Source organism: Rhipicephalus microplus, chromosome 2 (genome assembly GCF_043290135.1).
Source record: "Rhipicephalus microplus isolate Deutch F79 chromosome 2, USDA_Rmic, whole genome shotgun sequence".
Classification (NCBI taxonomy): domain Eukaryota; kingdom Metazoa; phylum Arthropoda; class Arachnida; order Ixodida; family Ixodidae; genus Rhipicephalus; species Rhipicephalus microplus.
Genome location: NC_134701.1, coordinates 282,964,538 through 282,981,930, shown reverse-complemented (window position 1 = coordinate 282,981,930; position 17,393 = coordinate 282,964,538). Strand labels below are relative to the sequence as shown.

The 17,393-nt window shown below is 45.7% G+C and overlaps 1 protein-coding gene across 1 annotated transcript in view; it reads left to right on the top strand.

Annotated features, from left to right (window-relative positions):
* The window catches only part of LOC119180080 (alpha-1,3-mannosyl-glycoprotein 4-beta-N-acetylglucosaminyltransferase B), a 149,731-nt gene that overhangs the window by 101,365 nt on the left and 30,973 nt on the right, over positions 1–17,393 (top strand). Inside the window, exons 2-4 of the mRNA XM_037431224.2 lie at positions 11,261–11,518; positions 14,478–14,611; positions 16,932–16,978. Coding sequence (XP_037287121.2) covers positions 11,261–11,518; positions 14,478–14,611; positions 16,932–16,978 — 439 coding nt within the window. The remainder of the gene's footprint in view (positions 1–11,260; positions 11,519–14,477; positions 14,612–16,931; positions 16,979–17,393) is intronic.

The window sequence follows — 17,393 nt, the reverse complement described above, 5'->3', positions numbered from 1 at the left end:
AAACTGCTGCGAAGGAAACCCTTGGCTGGTGCTCCGAGCTTCTGCCGGCTGTGGGCAGCAGTTTCCTGCCCGCCGCAGGCATGACGGAAAAGGCGACCTTTCTCCTGCTACATTACTTTACTTTTTACCGTTTTTCATTGTCACCACGCGTATAGCTGTAATCTGTGTGAAGTTTAGCGCGCTATTGTGTTGGCAAAGTTTTACAGTGCCCCGCCACGGTGGTCTAGTGGTTAAGGTACTCGGCTGCTGACCCGCAAGTCGCGGGATCAAATCCCGGCTGTGGCGGCTGCATTTCCGATGGAGGCGGAAATGTTGTATAGGCCCGTGTACTCAGATTTGGGTGCACGTTAAAGAACCCCGGGTGGTCAAAATTTTCGGAGCCCTCCACTACGGCGTCTCTCATAATCATATGGTGGTTTTGGGACGTTAAACCCCACAAATCAATCAATCAATCAATCAATCAATCAAAGTTTTACAGTGGTCGCGCCTTTGGAGCTCATACTCGCGCAACGGATATCAAATGTCGAGCGAATACGAAGGACCGTGCTAATATCTGACACTCTAATTACGCAATTCACGCGCGTTGCTTCAAGTAACAAGGCAGATTTCAAGTGCAACACGTCGTTTCCACAACGCACACGTGAGGCTTTCGCACGTCGAATCTCGCTTTCCCCCACTTTCCCGATAAAGGAGGGACTCCCGAATTTTTTCCCGGTTTTCTACGTAACCGCCTCTCTCCCCACGAATCGAATATTAATCGTGCTGTTACAAATCGTTTCACCGGATTCTCGTTCGGGTGAATAAATCGAAAACTCAGTACTATGTTTTTATACCGGCTAGCACCCTGGAAACATGCACTGGACGTGGGGCTCTTCTTTAATTAACTCCGATCATCTGGGGCTATTCAACGCGCAAAAATTGTAAGCGCACGAAGCCTTCTTGCGTTTCGCCGTCATCGAAATGCGGCCGCGCCGTCTCTGAGGGTCGAATCTTACAACGCGAAGCTGAAGTCGCCAACCTATACGACGGCGGGTGGTACGGAAGACAGGAAGTGGTGACAAAACACGGTGGATGTCATGCGAGGCGTACCCATGCAGAAAACCGAGTTCAATTCTCTTTATTCTCCGCGCAATAATATTTCCGCTTTGCATCTGGGAATTCATATTGCACGACGATAGTTATAGCGCGAGAACAAAACGACGACACAGAGACAAGAAGGAGACGAAAGACACGTCCTTCTTGTCTCGTGTGTGTCGTCGTTTTGTTCTTTAACTATCGTCGTGCCATACCAACTATCCCAAGCTGGCACACTTCATATTGCAGCATAGCTATAGCGGAACGGCAACATCTTGTACTTAGTTACTGGTACTAAATATTGTATGCACGAGGTAGACACCAGTGGCGTGGTGTCTTGCCTTGTTTAACAAGTCCAGTTCGTAGACTTATCTCCGTTTCAAAAAAAAAAAAAAAAAAACAAGCAAAAGGATGCGTACAAACGCACGGAACGGAAATCCCCCTTTTTCCATTTATTGATCTTCGTTTTCTCCAGTGTGCCTACACACCGACGAAGCATGTTCACCGTCGTTTCCTGTGGTTCTCAGTACACAGACAGACATGGAAAAAGTGAGCCCATTTCTCTCTTCCAGTCTCGCATCTGTAGCACTTCTCCGCACATTCCCGTAGACGACGACCACTGTGCTAATGATGGCCGTGAAACCGTTTCATCGTGCGCGCATGCAGGGAGCTGTACACACGCCGGACTCTCGTGAACTGTGTCTCGCTGCAGGCGCCGTCGGATCGGCTGCTGTAAAACATACACGCAGACGACCGCGGCATCCTGCGCCCCCTGGTTCCAAGAGCGTACACTTACTTGTACAGTGCAGCGCGCTTACAGCTGTCCGCCGACGGGGCCCTTTTTTCTTTGGTCGACTTCGCCGCTCCTCCCCGAAAATAGGCCGCCCGGCGTTGCCGACCCGACAATGGAAGCCTCGCACTCTCTTCTTTATAGTCGGCTGCGCTACCCGCCTTCGTACTCTTCCTCCGCGCGGAATCGGCATCAACGACCGTCGACGAAGAGCTGATCGCTTCTCCAGCCGGCAAACGACTTCTAGGCTATATGCTTAGCCTGCGGCTACCGTGTTCTGGCCGTAAACTTTACTCTCTGCCTCTCTAAAACCGCGCAGTGGCTGAAAGGATGTCAACGACTCCTCCTGGCGGTATACTTAACGTTGTGTCGTTTGAAATACGGAGCATTTCTTAGTCGCACGATGTCGCGCTTCGGCGTCGGCGGTGCCGTCCACACCCACCACTGCGCATGCTCGCGTCTCGTGCCGGCCCAGAAGACACCCGAAAGAACTGTCGCTTCAGGAGCTATTGAAGGTTAAGACACCACTGGGCGTTAGCAAGCTGATCATGCGCAGTTGGGCTACGGACCTCTCCCCAGTACTCCTCTCCTACGAACGCGGGCGGTGTATATGAACCTTTTTTACATAGAGGAGGATTTCTTCCTTTCTGAGCTGTTGCACGAGAGTACAAAATCCGACGTCACAGTCTCGGCAGTGCACTTTTTGGGGGAAGAGTGATTCTTAAATGGAAGAAAATAAAATAAAAGTGAGCCCCGTAACTGTCTGCAACTGAGTGCGACACCTCAACAGTGACTCACGAGGCAAGGGGATAAGGAGGGGATAAGAAGGAAGGGATAGGGATAGAGGTGAGAACACCCACATACAGAAGTAAAGATAGGATATAGAAAGATGAGGACACGGTCGAAGGAGTCCGAGGACAGCGTACTATTCAGCGAGAGCTTCACGGCGTCAGGAGATGGCAGAGGGCGAGCCGGTCGGCCAGAGCTGCGCTGTCGTCTGAATCTCGCGGGGGCACAACCGGGCGGCACGAAATTCAGCGAGCGAGTCTGCACTTTTTAGGTCACGTGCGCTAACAACAGGCCAGACAGGATTATAGCGGCGCGCATGGAGCTTTGAGTAAAAACGGCGGAGCTCGTGTTCGGAACTCAGTCAAGGGCGTCTTTAATTGGCTTTCGCTGGACTTGATGCTTTGCTTGACTCGAGTATATATATATATATATATATATATATATATATATATATATATATATATATATATATATATATATATATATATATATATATATATATATATATATATATATATATGCGATGACAACAACAGTCCCTTCAACCAGTAGTGGTTGAAAGGCTTATTATCCGCGCTGTGACTCAACATCGTCGCTACTCGTATGGCTGTACGTTTTATTAGTCGCGGCGCAGGTTTGCAGGCTAAACGAGTCAAACTCTGGTTGCAGCGAGCGCAGTTATCAGAATCATGCCTATAGAGACTAAATCCCCGTAGAGTATAGAAACTTACTGAGTACGTACAGGAGATGAAACTAGATTGATATTTTGGTTTTAACGTCTCAAAACCACCGTATGATTATGAGAGACACTGTAGTGGAAAGCTCCGAAAATTTCGACCACTTGGGGTTCTTTAACGTGCACCAAATCTGAGCACACGGGCCTACAGCATTTTCGCATTTAGGAGACGAAACTAGGGCTTAACCGATCATATATTGACCCGCCGCAGTGGTCTAGTGGCGAAGGTACTCGGATGCTGACCCGCACGCAGGTCGTGAGATCGAATCCCGGTTTCGGTGGCTGCATGTTTGATGCGGGCAAAAAGAATCCCAGGAGGTCAAAATTTATCGCGCCCTCCACTACGGCGTCTCTCATAATCATATGGTGGTTTTGGGACGTTAAACCCCACATATCAATCAACGGATCATATATTGTAGACCACAATGGCGTCGTAGAGTACGCACAGTATAAAGGTACTTCAGTAAGTGTCTAGGTGAGTGTACTGGGGTACAATTCGGTGACTAGGAGCAATGGGTGTGCACCCGTACGATCTAGGAAATCTTAAAAACATCCTATATTTTTAAAGATTTAGAAGGAAGGTGTGTGCGTTTGACGCCAGCGGCTCTTGTGAACCGTAAGTAAAATATAGCGCACGTAGTGTTTGTAAAATCCTTCATCAGCGCTGAAATTTTCTAAAGATGTACCAGACTACGTATTAAGGCGAAATCCTTCATACATAGTCGGCACCGACCATTCCGCGTCGTTGGGGTGAGTGATGAAAAATATAATCACGACGTCACAAATTTCAATAAAACGTCATGTGACGTAACGCCACGTGATGCTGCTGTAGCGCCCTCCTTTGGGCGGCGAAAGGAACTGGAGGGCGTGCTACCTCAGAACAAAATGAAGGCTGTGCTTGTCAAGCCGCGGCTCGCGTTCCCTGCTGCCTTCTACATATCAGCTGAGAAGAGAAATAAGCTCTGTGTTCTGCCTTCTAGTCGGCCTAGGTGAATGCACAAGGGACCCTGTGAATTGTTTATTATTTATTTTAGAGTGTTAACGGTACAGCGCTGGTATGGCGCCCACTAAAGCGCTCTTTCACGGCGAAGTGGTTTGCCTATAAAAAGTAGACGCATTTTCGGAAGACGGCAATTACCGTTGGTATCGCAACCTTTTTGTCTTCTTATAAACTATAACATGAAATAAATAACGTAGCTACCAGCACTATAACCCGAAATAGGAACATAACTGCAGAAGTGGGCTTCTCCACACAAAGCCTTACCATGTGGAAAAGCCAGATTTAAAGGCGCCTGTTACGAGCAGACACGCGAAATGACGTTGGCGATCGGAGTCGTTAGCTGTTCCCTATTTCTTCGTTGGTTCTCATCTAAATTGTGTTCGGAGTTTTATTAGCGCTTTATTTATATTTTGGTGTATGTTTTAGTCAATCTGCACTAATGAGACTGAGATGCGACGTGCGTACTGTAATCCTTCGTTTTTAAAAAGCTGCGTCTCCGTGCTATATGTGACATATTGTCTCATGTCAACCGCCTTTGTTAAATTATGGTTTATGTTTATTCACATGCGAGATATATTTTTTGGTGGCGTCCTCTCAATGTAGTGTGAGTGTACTTCGTCTTCGCTATTTTTGGTGGATGCGCTGTATGTTTATGTGCTATGCTGTAATAGCCGCGGATAGCTTGACATTGAAAAACTGAATGAAGCGTGGATATACGCTTGAAAAGAAAAAAAGAGACCGTCTAAAACAGCCACGCAAACGTCATAAGTGCCAACACGGTGGCTTTCGTTTCCAACGGCTTGAGCTTCTGTCTCGGCAGTGTTGTTGGCGTCGGCCTAGTTTAGCCATAACCGCGCTCCCAAATCGCATCCGCACCGGCGCCGGATGTAATCTATAAGCGGATGCATTGCGGGCATCTGCAACCAGGCGCCCTGTATGCCTTGATGAAATGGTAGCGTGTGGGCTGGGGCAACCTTTGTTTTCCATACAAGCCATTCTCTTTCAGCGCACCCTGGAATGACTAGCAACTGAATGAATGAATGAATGAATGAATGAATGAATGAATGAATGAATGAATGAATGAATGAATGGCCCCGCCGCGGTGGTCTAGGGGCTAAGGTACTCGGCTGCTGACCCGCAGGTCGTGGGATCGAATCCCGGCTGCGGCGGCTGCATTTCTGATGGAGGCGGAAATGTTGTAGGCCCATGTGCTCAGATTTGTGTCACGTTAAAGGACCCCAGGTGGTCGAAATCTCCGTAGCCCTCCACTACGGCGTGTCTCATAATCATATGGTGGTTTTGGGACGTTAAACTCCACATATTAATCAATCAATCACCAATGAATGAATGAATGAATGAATGAATGAATGAATGAATGAATGAATGAATGAATGAATGAATGATAATAGTTGGGGTTTAACGTCCCAAAACTGCCATATGATTATGAAGGACGCCGTATAGTGTAGGGATCCGGAAATTTCGACCATCTGGGTTCTCTAATGTGCCCTTCAAGAGTAAATAGTCGGACCTCGAGCATTTTAGCCCCTGTCGAAAGTGCGGCAGCCGCAGCCGGGATTCGATGCCGTGACCGGCGGACCAGTAGTCCAGCACGATATAGCCTCTAGATCACCGTGGCGGGTGAGTCAATGAATTGTTTGGACAGAAGAGCAAACATTAATTTCAAATAGCCGTTCCTGAATAGTGTCACGACCCCACTGATAGCCTACGCGTAAACTTCGTTCTGACGAGGTTTAATGCTAAGGAATATGATTGAAGACACGTACGGCACTAATGCTTGTTTAGCGAGGTGGACAAACACACCTTACAGCAGTATCTGTGTAGTGGGACATCAGTTGGACAACCAACAGTCTATGAAAAAAAAAACGACATCTTTTTGCAGCCGTCGGCCTAAATTCCGCGTAATATTGAATCGTGTGTTTGCTCTTCTTTTTTTCTTACACAGATTGGCTGGACTGGCTTGTTGCTATCTCTGGCGAAACTTCAGATCGATTCATTGCAGATCACCACACATCGTCAAGGTTCATCCGACATGTTGTGGCTGTCCCGATTAATACGGGTCTGTGCAAAGAAACTGTGTAGATTGGCTTTTTTTCATTCGTACGACTTTGGTGGGTTTTGAGCGGTGCGTTCGAAGGAAAAGAAATGAAGTAGAGGAAGGCAGATCATCGCGATACTATGCCCAGTCCCTTAGGGAATCGCTATCGTTGTAAGCAATGGGACCTTCACACACCAGTGAGCAGTGTATAATAATAATAATAATAATAATAATAATAATAATAATAATAATAATAATAATAATAATAATAATAATAATAATAATAATAATAATAATAATAATAATAATAATAATAATAATTCAGTTCCTAAGAATGAATGCAGGCATTTATGTAACCAAACAATCTACAATAACATAACTTTTACTGTTGCAGGAGAACTGCGTAATAAACAAGGAATCAGTGGGTAGCAGGATTTTGCTGAATATAGAGTTATCAATTGCTAACCTTCTTTCTAACTAACTGGATTCCCAGAGAAGGCAAGTGGGTTAGGTGGGTACAAAAGGTTAGGTGGGCAGATGAGATTAAGAAGTTTGCGGGTATAAAATGGCAGCAGCAAGCACAGGACCGAGTTGACTGGCGGAACATGGGAGAGGCCTTTGTCCTGCAGTGGACGTAGTCAGGCTGCTGCTGCTGATGATGCTGATGAGGATGATGATGAACCTTCTTTCGCAGTATTCAGTTCGATGTGGTTACTGGCTCATGTAGCGCCAAAAGAATAAATTACAACACGAAATAGCTTAGTTAAAACTAGCATAAACTTATCGTGCCTTCAATTTCTATTTCGTTGAACATGCGCTGTCGTTGCGAAATTTCGGGAACGTCTGAGCGGAATAAGAAACATATTTCTGGAACAACCAGACTCCCGGACGGCTCATCGCAGCTGAAAGTGACCAAGGAACTCCTGAAGTTTCCAACACCACAACATGAACAACACAGAGGAACAATGGGAGACACTGCTGTCCAGCTCGGTTATTGTTGATCAGCGCTGGCTGGTCCAACGGGTAGAGATGATGGCTAGTGCCAGCGGAGCCCTGGAATAGGGGCCCGACCATTTGGAATGCTCCGCGTTATGCGCAAATAAAGTTTTTCTATCTCTCTCTCTCTCTCTTCAAAAAAAAAAAAAAAACTAACTTGGACAAGCGGCTGTGAGAACGATGTCTCGTATCGCGCGAGCGCGATGGACACGTAACAGACTGCATTTTTGTGGGTGTGCTGTTATGTCCTATCTTTCTCTCTCTCTCTTCCCACTCTTTCGATCTCCCTCTTTTAATCTCCCCTTCCCCGTCCCCACGTGTAGGGTAGCGAACCGGCTTTCCTGGACTGGTTAACATCTCTGCTGTTCCTTCTCAACTATCCCTTCTCTCGTGAGCTCAAAAACAAGACATTCACAAGAACAGCAGTGTTCTTGGGAATGTTTCTCTTTTTCTTTTTTTTTTGCATTATCAAACTCGAGTCTCAAGAATCAGCGCAGCATGGTTCAACGGGCGCGGGAGATGGCGAAGACCCGCGGCTACCTGGAATAAGGAGGCCGTCCACTTTGGACGCACAATGCGTTTGCTCAAATAAAAATTAATTCTCTCTCTCTCTGCACTTGAAATTCCCGATAGCTTTGCACCATCTCACCTAATTTCAAGTTCTCTCAAACCGCGGTTCTATATTCTCTTTCGTTGGGAAATAAAATGAAGCTCTATATGAAACCGCGGCCATAAGTGTCGCAACGTCAGCAAAAGTCGTCATGCGCTTGTTGGCGAATGAGAAGTCGAGACGTATAGTACACGTAGCTACGCTCCGATGCCACGCCATCGGCTTCCGAGACACGTAACGCGCAAATACATCGGGGGCTGCTTACACAATACGTGCACTACACATCGTTGTCGCTGCTATTTCTGGCTACAACACAAAACAACAGATACACACTCAACTTTTCCATGGAGACGACGTTTCCAAAACCTCAGTCGGCACAACCTTTTCTGCGGCCGTTCTTTCGATCGCGTTGTGCGATGGCTTGGTTGGGACTGCTTGTGTTTCATATTGTTGTTACTCCCGCTCGTCCTTGGTTTTGTGCACAACACAACTTTGCATAGATTGAGGCCCGTATTCACAAACCAACCTTACCCCTTAACTCTCACTTTCCTTGTGTGCTCAGAGTTGGGTGCACGTTAAAGAACCCCAGGTGGTCGAAATTTCCGGAGCCCTCCACTACGGCGTCTCTCATAATCATATGGTGGTTTTGGGACGTTAAACCCCACATATCAATCAATCAATCTCAGTTTCCTTGTCGTTCGCCTTGAGGGCATAAAAACAGAAAAAAAGGTAAAACATAACTTTTCTGGTTTGTTTGTTATTGTTGCCTTTATATTTGTGAACAAGGTACATTAAGGATACGAAAACGATAAGCAAATAAAAGGATAAGCTAGGATAGAGTATATTTGTGAATACCGTCGTTAATAATGTGGTGGCGTAGGTAGCGGAATAAGCATTCAGTTCAATTGCGAAGCAGCAGAAGAAATCCACGCCGGTTATCTGGAAGAATACTTATCAATTGAATGAAAATGTCTGCTGGTCTTTTTTGTTTCTTTGTTTTTGTTCCTAAATCGCTACCGCATGTCACTTGAGGTGACTAAGATTTCCTCGATAGCTCAACGGCTCCTTAATCGGCAAGTCGAAGCTCTGGAACCCAGAATAATTTGATGCATTGCTAAATGCGTCCGCATGTAGTTGCTGAACGAACCTCTAACTATTATTACAACGAACCGCTTCGCTTTTCGAACCGTCACGAGATAGCGCACCGGATTTCCTGTCGTTTTTGTCGCACAACTAACGTGACGCCGACGCGCCTTTTGACGAATCGGCGGCGTTGTTCCTTGCGACCCTCATATATCTTGGTAGTGCCGGTGCGGACAGCACGCAGTCCTAGCCATTCATTTGCGGCCTAAAATAGCTGGCACTTATGGGCTCGTGCGTATCGGTGCACTGCCGCTTCGTAGCCGACATCGGCCGCTCATCTTGCAGTCGGTGCAAGGCGCGATAACGGCGGACGTGCTCCGCAGCTCTTTCGTGCGAGCCTGCAGTGGAAGAGCCGCGCTTCAATCGCATTTATTGGGCCGAGTGCTGCTCCGTGTATATTGTGCGCCTGCAGTGAGCCAGGCGTGAAGGGCAGCCCTCGCGGGTCGTTGCGCACCGCCGCGGCCTTTTCGTTCTTCTCTGCGATTCGTTTATTCGCGTCTGTTTGATTTTTTTTTGCCCTGCTGTTTTTTCGTTCTCATCATTTACTCGGATTGATCGCAGACCGCAACGCAAATATTCCGCTGTTGCGCTCGCGTGCGTGCGTGCTTGCGTCTCATTTACCGTGTGCGAAGTTTTTGGCGCTTACATTTGTATCTTCTTTTTTTTTATTTCTCTCGTTTACCTTGTGCTCTTCCTTTTTCAACTTTTTCAACCTTTCTGGATAACTACGCGGTCGATGGTATACAGTATATACAGCCAGCCGCTTCAGGCGTAGCCGCTGACGGCCCGCTCGTTAATTATACGTCCCCCATCTTAACGACACGGTTGTCACGAGCGCCGGAGCAGTGCGGGTTAGGTCGGTCGATGAGATCGTCGCACACAAATGTCTCGCATCTTATGTCGATCGCGGACCTCTGCGCTGATTTGGGGAACCGCCGGTATTTTAGTCTTAGTTCCCTTGCGCTGTGTGAAACGTGTGCACTGGCTGACCCATTCAACTTCAACTAATGTATCTAAAGAAAGCAGGAGAAAAATTGTACTAAATGCACCAATTGTTGGGCATGTTGATTGCTTGTATCGCTAGACTCCAATTTATGGAGTTGTAGGCTGCCCCACATAACATCGGAATGAATAATATTGTTTTGTGCTGAAATAAGCGAGCTTGTGGTCACCTTTCTTTTTCTCCGTGTTCCCGTTCTCCAACGAATCGTAGCCAACCGTACGTAAGAACAACTTACCTATGTTTCTGCGTATTTTTTTATGGGATGTTGTGTAGCTTGAGAGAAGTCCATCATGTGTAGTACATGCATTGCACGTATGCGTATGCAGTGCATTTGTTATAAAATTAAACCTTAAACCTCCCATATAACGTCCTGGGAACATACCAAAGTCGCCAATTTCTTTCTTTAAGCGGGGATAATTTCTTCATGCAATTCCGATAATACATCACTGATTTCGGTGTACAATTATGACAGAAATTTTAAAAGTTCCAGGTGGCTTTACCTGTATGCATGCCGTGGTGTGAGAACGTACAGCAAGTCGGATTATTTATTTGATGCAATAAACGGTAACATACTGGAAATTGCACAGACGTTGCTTCGTCGTAACAAAACTTTTTTTACATATATATATAGTCGCTCTTTATGTGGTAGATTTCAAAACATATATATGCACATTGGCCGGGTCACACAAAGCTTTGTCGTCACCTCAAGCAATATAAAACAACGTCCGAGTCGCTGTCAGGCGCACGTTATACGACGTCACTGCTTTATGCAGTGCTCCAAGAAGCACCTCTTTTTCTTGGAGCATCGCCGCTGCTGGCGCATTCTTCTTGCGATGCGGAATTTTGAAATAACTGTTGCCAGGCTTAACACACTCTTGAAAGGCACGAAATGCGGTTTTTCATAAACAATTCTGCCGTCACTTAGAGTTGAAAATCGCAAGCTAACCAGTGGACGGCCGTGATACAACTTTAACCATAAATTGAACTACCAATTAACTACCCCAGCAAGTTCCTGTAGTTCTCTGTGCATCAAAAAGCTGACAGGACCGTTTTGTTTGCGCAGACATGTCCGAGGAGTCGGCACTGGTGCAGCGCGTCGCCGAGCTGCAGGAGCGACTGCGGCACGCCGAGATGCTGAACCACCAGCGCTGGGAGGACGTTCTGGCGCTGCAGCAGCACCTGGTGCCCCGAAACGGTAGCCTAGGCGACGGCACGCCCCTCGACCTGCAGCTGCCGGCCATCTACAACTTCTTGCCGCACCTAACCGCGGGTCCGGACGCCATCAGACCCGCCGTCAAGATCTCCAGGGGACGAAGCGGAGGTGTGTAGTCGAAAGCGCGCTTCGAAAACATTCCTCTTGCGTTAATCTGCTTTCCCAAAATACATTTAACTTTGATGCAGAGCAGTACCTGATTCCCCGTCAAGTGCGGAACCTACGAAGTGACCACCCCAGAAAATATCTAGTTCCTCAATGTCGTGTGAACACATATGCATACTCTTTTTTTCCCTAGAACAATAAAAGACTGGAATATATTACCCGATGCTATACGTTATTCTCAAACTGCAGAACATTTTGAAAACAATGTTACGAAATTATTTTCTAAGTGAATCTTCGTAAACGGTGATTGCTGTTTTTGGTGTGTGTGCCTGTCATCTTTTGACTATGAATCTATTTGCTGTAACTTGTCTCATGTACGTTGAAGGATGTAATCTTGGGAAGTGTATTTTGTGATGTATGTGATGTAGCATGTAAGTCGTAGAACGTAGTATAGTGATGTATTCCTTTTGTATCGGCTATGCATTTCTTTTTACGCATGACATGACGGTTGTTACGTCAGTTTTCTACCCCACCCCTGTAACGGCCCAATCGGCCGACAGTACCTGGAAATAAAAAAATGAATAAACCTCTCTTGGAGGCGTACGCAAGCCGCTTGGGGCCCCATCACTAAAGCTCTCGTCTTTGCACTGCCACGGCCGGTCTAGAGGTGCAGGAACGAGCGCGCGCCTTCAGAGTGGCCGTGGCTCTGTGATTCGGATCGGTGGTGGTGGTAGTGGCTAGAAGAGGAGAAAGGCACCTAATTTCTGCAGCCCGGTCGGGAGCACGGCGCAGTGCCTGGGATCGAAGGGGCTTCTGTACGAGGGAGTTGCGGAGGCAAGGAGAGAGAGAGGGGGGAGGGTGATGCCGCTGTGAAACTTCACCCACGTCGTTCCCCGACGGTCCCGCTCCCCCCCAAATTTAATGCAGAACATTGCGCACGCCAATGTTCGTGATGTCACACAGGCACAGGTTCGTGATGCAAGCGAGCTGCTAACATGACGGTATGCGTGGTGGTAGTGGCGTAGCCAGAGGGTACCACACTAGGCCCGTGCTCCACCCATCCCCCTCCCTTCCGCCTGAATTTTTTTTTCGCCATGGCATACAGGGCGCAGTATCGCAATTTAAACCCCCCCCCCCCCCAAATTTTTTTACTCCCCTGCATGTTTGTTTTTAGTTGCGAAGTGTAGTTCTGTCGTGTGAAATCTCTTGCCTGGTTTGAGCACGGATTCAATTGCACACCCTGCCATGGTGATCAGCTTACAGTGTCTCTCTTTTTTTTTTAGGGGCGAAGCTCCTTAGGGCGTGGGCTGTGCGTCCCCTGTATGTAGCCACCTCTAGTTTAGTTCTTGCAGTGTTCACTAGATGGCGGTACCGTCCCCTGTATGTAGCCACCTCTAGTTTAGTTCTTGCAGTGTTCACTAGATGGCGGTACCGTCCCCTGTATGTAGCCACCTCTAGTTTAGTTCTTGCAGTGTTCACTAGATGGCGGTACCGTCTCCTGTATGTAGCCACCTCTCGTTTAGTTCTTGTAGTGTTTACTAGATGGTGGTACTTGTAGCTGATGATGAAAAGATGCAAGATGTTATAAACTAGAAAGCGGTACTTGTAGTTGATGAAAGACGCGAGATCTTATAAAATAGGAATGATGTCACATATGGCACGTGTCATTGGTTGAAGGCAATCGTTCGATTTAGTGCGGCGACGTACGCTAGGGGGAGCGATGTAATAAAATCGAGTGGGCAAAATGTACAGAGGATTCATGGTTTACCAGGTTTACCTCCGGAGCTTCGCCCACTCATCATCATTCACTTCGTGGATATGGCGGCACTTGTTTTTTGCTTTAAACTGGACTATTATAATACTACACATTCCACACATGACCTGCGCTATGCATAAAGTGATTATGCAAAGTACGCTTGCTTTGTTATGACCCAGCTCAAAAAGTCTGTTAGAAATTCTTCTATATGTAACAATTTGTAAGCTGGCAACTTCTAGTGTCAGTTCAAGTACCATGACTGACGTCATAAATTTCTCTGAATTGTATTCTGGTTTTTTCGAACCAAATTAGTTGTACCCCATGTGTGCATATGTCTTGCACCAGTGAAGTGCAGCTTATTTTCTAGTCATAGTCATAAGGCCAAATACTTTTCGAACCAGGAAACACGAAAAAAAATGGTGCGTAACAAAGAAAAAGAAGGAAAGAGAGATGGAAATGGCGGTAGAGACCGTAATGTAGCCAGATGAGTTGGAAGGGTGTGCTTCGACCCCTCCCCACTGGTGCTTTTACAGTTTGTATGTATATATAGACCTTTACAATGGAGTGGAGCATCACTTATTCGAAGTGATCGCAACTGATCTGGCTGCCTTTCTACAATGAGTTTTCAAATGTTATTAGACTTCACAGTACTAAGCACGGCCACAAGGCATCAGGGTCAGTACCAGGATTTTTTATGCAATGAGATGGGGGGGGGGGGGTTATGATGGACAAGGGAGTTCCTTCAACATTACAGGGAGGTGAAGAACTTACGAATCCCGTTTTGGCCAAATCTGCTCTGAGGGGAGGGTGTAAAGGATGCAAAGTGTGAAGTTGAAGAAACAAGGCTAGGACTCTATAAAGAGACAGCGGAAAACAGAGCACAAACTAGTACCAAAGAAAGTTTGTATCCTTGAGCACACATTGTCTTTGTCTCTTCCTTTAGTCCCTGCATTCTTTGTGCAATTTAAGACTTTGGATCATGTACTAACATGCCCAATTGTCAGCCATTCTGAAGGAAAGGAGGGGCAGGCAAACACTTTCAGGGAGCTGCTGCAGGCCCTCCCTATACCCCTCACTGGCGCCGCCACTACGTGGCATCATGGCTTCACGCTAATTTTAATTTTATTTTTATCTCTCTAATTATATTTTGTCGATGTTTACTGAGCAGTGCATTGTACTCAATGTTGCAATCCTGTGTCTTTGCAGCGACCATGGTGCTTGGCGTGCCCACTGTAAAGCGGGAGGTTCAAAGCTACCTGATGTCTACGCTACAAAACCTGATCAACAACATGAGTCCCGAGGAGAGACGTATATCGCTTATCGTGGTGTTCGTCGCAGAGGTGCGTTTTTTTCCACCTGCTGCAATCGGCTAGTTGTTGAATGTGTCAAAAAGTGTATAGATGATAAAGCTGAGGACACTAACGATATTAAATATGCAAGATCCAACGTGATAGTGAAATGAAGTTTCCTTAGCACATGCTCAACACCCAAGGTATGGTACATGAATGCCACATACTGTCTTGTAGCAACTTCGTGCGTACATCGTTTCCAGTCCTGCACGTTTATTCTATGCACATTGAAATATAATTGCATGAGTGCTTTTACATTACACCTCTTTTAATATGTGCAAACATATTGCACTTGCCGACAGATTTAGAAGAACTGTTAAGTTTTTTGCTGTTAGGCTATTCAATATTTGCATAGGCACCAATGTGTTCAAAAAGCCTTAATTTCAACTGTCATATTAGGATGCTATTGAATTTATTTATTTATTGATTTATTTATTCAATTTACTGATATGATTCATGCACTCAGTGCTGCAAACATAGAGTTCATGTATGTCGTTGCAGACTTTGAAGCACAGTGGCTTTTGTGAAAATGGGCTGATGGGTGGCAAAGCACTCAGTTTAAACACTTTCATCTCTATGTATTTAATGTAAGATTTCGTTTTTGCCTGGTGGTTGTCTTCGTTCAGCTAATGTTGGCAGGCTGATGTTCCATGCATTTGCATGGTGTGAAGCATGCATATGTAATTTGTTTTTTTTTTATATGTAAGCACATGAAGTCACTGAATGACTCGCCCTTCTTTGGACAGCATGGGGGTGGTAGATGGGGCAGGTGTGTGATCATCACCCACCCCTCCCACTTTAGTAGAATGGCAAACTAGCTCCCTTGACAATGCGCTTGCACCCCTTCCACATAAACATGATCATGATATTTTCCTCTCAAGTAGCTAAGCATATGCGTGGAATATTGAAAATACAATGTGAATTTTTTTGGTGTTAACTTGGTATTGTTTTAATGAGGTTCAGCTCATTTTTTAAGATAAATTCTTTTTTGTAGTATTAGTTTCAGGCTGCAGCATAGCACTTGTGTTTAGTTTATATCATGTGGATACCTTGAACTTAAGTCTTGTTTTCAAGTGTTTGTGAATGAAGAGAAAGAGGGTTCAATCTGCATCAACTGACTACCACTGATGAGTGAAATGTAGAAGCACCGTTTCTTGTTATCTGTTTAGGCATTTGTGTAGTGGAGCATAAGCACCAATGTGTATGCACCTTCGGAAGAGAATGAAAAATTTCGCGCTCTGATTGCGCGAGAACGTGTGCCGCCTTTGCCAGACTTGCCGTACAGCCATTTTTCATTGCGACCTCGTTGTGAGTTCTCTGTTTGAATAAAAATCATCACATTTGGTTGTTTTATCTCTGAGGTCTAATTAGTATTCCATTCGCAATGTTTTTAAGCACCTACATTGCATGGCCGTTAAAAGAATGAAATGAGCACGAGTACATGCACACACAAAAAAATTGGCTGTGGCTTAACTGAGATATGCCTGGGTGTGTGTCCCAAGAGGTACAATTAACCTTATTGTTTAGCTGGATTCTCTGTGCAGTTTTGCTTTTTGAGACAAGTAGCTCGTTCTTCCTCCGTCTTTTCTGCTCACTGCCTTTTGTTGGTTAAATGCCGGCAACGAAGCCTGGCTTCTTTCGGTCTCTCTGACTTGCTTTTTATACTGGCTAATGAATCCCTCCAAGCGGCCCCTTCTATATATAATGCCATATCGGCTCCTCCTTTGTTAAATTTGAACAGTATGTGTGTGTGTGTGCACATGCACACATATACACCCAGATCGCTGATTTTCAACTGGAAACGTACCTGAACGCGATTTCACCGGGTAGAACATGCATGCACGCATACACACACACATGCACGCGCACACACTCACACTCACACACACACACGCACACACACAAACTTTCAATTGGAAGGCTGGCTGGCTTCTCCTCTGATGTCATGCCAGATGAGGCGATGAGCAGTGCGGCCACCGGCCACATCGGAATAGTGAGAATACGGTCAGTGCAGCTCTTTTTGCAAGCTACAAAAGTTGGAGTTTCATTTGAAATCTGCTAAGGCATATCAGTTGTTTTTGTAAACATGCCAACGGTTGGCCTAATAGTCAACATCAACGAAAAAGATGTATGAAAAAGATGTAGACAGAAATTTTTAGTGAATGACAATGCACTGACTGAATACTTCTTTATAATCCCATCCTTCATACATACATAGAAAGAGTTGTGCGTGTGCATGAGGTGATCTGACGAAAATGCAAATGCTAATTTATTAATTTGTTGCCCCTCTGTCTTGTCTACTTTTCTTCAGACTGACTTGAGCTATGTCATGGAGCAATCCAAAGAAATCAAACAAGAGTAAGTATTTACGAGCACTTTTTCAACTTTGTAAGCCATCACTGGCATTGCCCCTTGGAAATGTCCTGGAAGAAAGCGGAAAAATCTAAGCAGGCAGATATGCATAGAAAACATTCAAAAAAAAGAATACATCCACTGCCGCATTGTGTGGTTAGCTTGAATAATTTCACAATGAGAAAAGTTTTGTTGTGTGCATGCTGTAGTACGTAGTGGGATAAGCAGCTCCACACCATTGTTTCTTTGCAGCCTTCTTTGCTTCTGTGATGTTGAATTTTCTGCAAGCATGCAGTCGTGGTTGCTGCTGCTAGTTTGGTCCTTCAGCTGGTGTGGAAGAAAATTTAACTGCAGCTTTCTTCTGAGAATTAGCTTCTGTCTTCTTTAACTGGTTCCTCTGGAAGGAGGTGCATAACGTATT